This window comes from Coptis chinensis, chromosome 6 (genome assembly GCF_015680905.1).
Source record: "Coptis chinensis isolate HL-2020 chromosome 6, ASM1568090v1, whole genome shotgun sequence".
In the NCBI taxonomy this organism is placed as follows: Eukaryota; Viridiplantae; Streptophyta; class Magnoliopsida; order Ranunculales; family Ranunculaceae; genus Coptis; species Coptis chinensis.
Window position 1 is genome coordinate 5,411,897 of NC_141461.1, and position 3,807 is coordinate 5,415,703.

At 35.9% G+C, this 3,807-nt stretch overlaps 1 protein-coding gene across 1 annotated transcript; it reads left to right on the plus strand.

Moving 5' to 3' along the window:
* Positions 1 to 853: 853 nt before the first annotated feature.
* LOC147491003 (cytochrome P450 93A3-like) lies at positions 854 to 3,043 on the plus strand. The gene is made up of 2 exons (XM_086565976.1): positions 854 to 1,882; positions 2,260 to 3,043. The coding sequence occupies exons 1-2, from the start codon at positions 857 to 859 to the stop codon at positions 2,917 to 2,919; spliced, it is 1,686 nt and encodes a 561-aa protein (XP_086422102.1). The 5' UTR covers positions 854 to 856; the 3' UTR covers positions 2,920 to 3,043.
* Positions 3,044 to 3,807: the final 764 nt, after the last annotated feature.

A 3,807-nucleotide genomic window follows, 5' to 3' on the forward strand; every position in this document is an offset into this window, starting at 1 on the left:
AACCCATTGTCTCGATCTTTTCTCCTTTTCAACAACTAAATTTACTTACCTTATCAAGCACCTGCTAAATTATAGAACATTTTGTTTTCGAAAATCTTCCAGAGAAAATATTTCCAAATTAAAACTTTTCACATTTGCATTTATTTCTATGATACCACTAGGAGTGGAGCCAGTCTGCCAGTGCATCAAAGTTGATGTTCGGCCATAGAAGAAAATTTCACAATATTAATTTGTTGGGTTCCCTAATTTGTTTTAGAAAAGACCTCATAATAATAATAATAATAATAATAAAAAAGTAAAAAGTGGAGAAAAAAAAAAAAAATGAAAATGAAAAATCGATTTTTTTTTTTTAAATGAAAGGAAACGGACCTAGTAAAAAAAAGGAATATAGGGAAAAAACCCAACAAGTATTGATTATGGGGTACCACGTTGGATTCTTGGCCAAAATGTTCTAGAAACCAAAGTGTCACATCTGCCAAAATGGCTCAAGAAGCATTTAGAACTTAGAAGACCATATGTAAGTGTCAAGTCTGTTTTAATTGCTCAATTAAATGAAGATATATAATGATGATGAGTTGCTGAGTGATTGGGTTTGGGTGGTACCGTGGTAGGTTTGATATTTGGACAGTATGATCGCAGTTAAATAAGGATTTATTGATTGACGGAGTTGCTGGGTGATTGGGTGGTAGGTTTGATACTTGGACAATATGATATCAGTAGACTGTCACACTATTATTTTGGCCTTGAGAATTATTTTGGCCTGGGAGGCGTTGACCATTGTCGTACTTAAATATACCATGAAGTTTTAGTCTTTCAAGTTGAAACTTGAAAGTAACGCAATGTTGATGTGTGTGGAATGCATGGCAAAGGCAACAAACAGTACATATACTTTAACTGTTACCCATACGTTTCAATATATATAAAAATAAAAAACACTCAAGTATTAGATAACACACGATTCTTAGAGCTCTCATTATACACTATGGACATGGCAATTCTCTTTTCCACTATAACTTTCTTCATCTTTACAGCAATTCTATGTCGAAATTTTTTGTTTTCCAAGACCAAACTAGGCCAAATGCATCTCCCACCAAGTCCAATGAGACTACCAATTATTGGACACCTTCACCTCCTCAACAACACCCCTCATACATCTTTCCATAATCTCTGCAAACTTTACGGTCCATTAATCCATCTCCGTCTTGGGTCAGAAATTTGCATTGTCGCTTCCACGCCTGAAACTGCAAAAGAATGTCTCGTTACTAATGGTCTCACTTTTGCTTCACGTCCAGTTAACATTGTGATTGATCTCCTAACTTATGATTCAGCTGGTTTCGGTTTCGCACCTTATGGTACTTACTGGCAGTTCATGAAAAAAATTGTCACTACTGAAATACTATGTGAAAGAACACTTACACAGTCACAACGCCTTCGAGCTGATGAAGCTTCTGAACTGATTAGCATATTGTTAAACAAAGCCAATAGTGGTAAAGTCGTGAATTTGTCCGAAGAAGTTGCTAAAGTTTCGAACAATATAATTTCTAGGATGATGTTGGGCTTTAGGTGCTCTGGAGAGGATGAATGGGGCAAGGGGATTAGAAGTGTAGTCCGAGAGGCCACGGAGATCATTGCGACGTTTAACTTATCCGATTTTATTTGGTTTTTGCGACATATTGATGTGCAAGGAATTAAAAAGAGAGCCATGAATATTCAGTTCAGATTTGATACTTTACTTGAAAAAATTATCAAGGAGCGTGAACAAGTTAGAAGGACGAAAGTGGAGAAGAGTAGCAAGGATTTTCTAGACATGTTACTTGATCTATCAGAGGATGAGAGCTCGAAAATCAAATTGACCAGAGCTAATATTAAGGCGTTCATGTTCGTAAGTTACTTTGACCTTTCTTCATTTTCATTGTTTTTTTTACATAAGCATTCTCATTCTCATAATAATTAATCACTTCAACATGTACCAATAAATAGTCCAATATACACACTCCATAACTCCAAGTCTCCAACATCGATCACTTGTACATGGTATATTACTAATCTACTAGATTTTAGTTGTTTTAGCAGCAAAATTGTTTGTTGCTTTGCTAGGTAAAATTATCCAACTTGTTAACACAAGTATGGTAAATGCAACTGATAATGGGCTTTGTTAGTGTTTGGTCAAAGTAATGTTTGTAACCTCCTTTAATACCTGCAATTTACTTTCTGGTCCCTTAACTCAATCTTTGTTTTATATATTTTTTTTCCCTGTAGGACTTTCTTACAGCTGCAACTGATACATCTGGGATTGTTGTGGAATGGGCAATGTCAGAACTAGTTAATAATCCTGCACTTATGGAAAAAGCAAAAGAAGAGATAGATTCAGTTGTGGGCAAAAACAGGTTGGTTAAGGAATCTGATATTGCAAATTTACCTTATTTGCAAGCAATATTCAAAGAAACACTAAGACTTCACCCACCAATTCCTATATTTGAAAGAGAATCGACAGAAGATTGCAAAGTTGCTGGCTATGACATACCAGCAAAGTCCATTCTTTTCATAAACAATTGGTCTATTTGTAGAGATCCTAAAACTTGGAAAAACCCACTTAAGTTCCAACCTGAAAGGTTCATGTCTCAAGGCCCAGGTAATGAAAATGCAAGTATGGTTGATGTTAGAGGCCAACATTTTAATATTTTGCCATTTGGATCTGGAAGAAGGGGGTGTCCAGGCGTGGCATTGGCAGTTCAAGTTGTTCCTACAGTGTTGGCTTTGTTGATCCAGGGCTTTGATTGGAGTATACCGTCCAATGGTAATGAGGTAGCACCCAAGGTAGTTGATATGAGTGAAAGGCCTGGATTAACTGTTCCGAAGGCCAAACCTCTCATGCTTGTACCCTCAATCAGGTTGAATCCATTTCCAATGAGCATTTAGATTGAAAAAGAAAATTACTTGTTGTACGAACTCTAGTATTTTAGGATTTATTAGAATTTGTATTGCGGATTCTTTAAATGGTTCTTTTCACAAAGCAATTTTCTTTAACTGCTTACTTGAGCAATTGCATGCGTGTCGACCCCAGCAGTAAATAAGCACTTTTAGCTCAAAAAGCAATTACGGAATTACGATTTTGTTTTAAGGACAAGCTCAATAAAAACTGCTTTTAAGCAGTTCTAACTGGTACTAATATCCAGTTTTCCATTATCATCAGTACATCTAATATTCTTGCGCCTCTGTGCGTCAATGTGAGGAATTCATCGAATGTTCTACTATGTAATCTTAAGGTCCAACGCAGTTTATCATTATGCTACGCTATCGTAGCCAATAACCGTTGGACATTTAACTTTGATCATCACATCATGCTTAGTACAAAGGTACAATATCACGAGCTACAATTTATTAAAGATAAAATTGTGTATTATATTGTCTTCTCCATATGCAAAGACTAATATCAGATTCACCAAACAAGCTGTAGTGGAGATCCCTGGTAAGATGCGTAAAACAATGTTTTTGTTTTAAAGATAAAGTCTCACACCAATATCTGACAATTAAAGGAACACTAAGACCAACAGAAAACATACTGAGAATGAGCGGGTGATCCACTTGCAGATAACTACAAACTTATATCTCTTATGAGATGTCAATCACATGAATCTTGAGGGCAAACAGTAAAGAAGTAACTTTATAAAGGGTGCCATGCTAAGAATTATTCAACCATCCACTTACGGTGTCATGAATCCTGCATTGACTAAAACCATGCATCAAGCACAACAAGAATATATGCAATCTTAAAAAATAGAAGTAACCCTGAGAGAGAGAGCACAC

Coding starts and splice junctions, on each gene's coding strand:
- LOC147491003 (XM_086565976.1), top strand. CDS start 857: ATGCATGGCAAAGGCAACAAACAGTACATATACTTTAACTGTTACCCA. Junction 1,883..2,259: donor ATATTAAGGCGTTCATGTTC/GTAAGTTACTTT, acceptor TTTTCCCTGTAG/GACTTTCTTACAGCTGCAAC.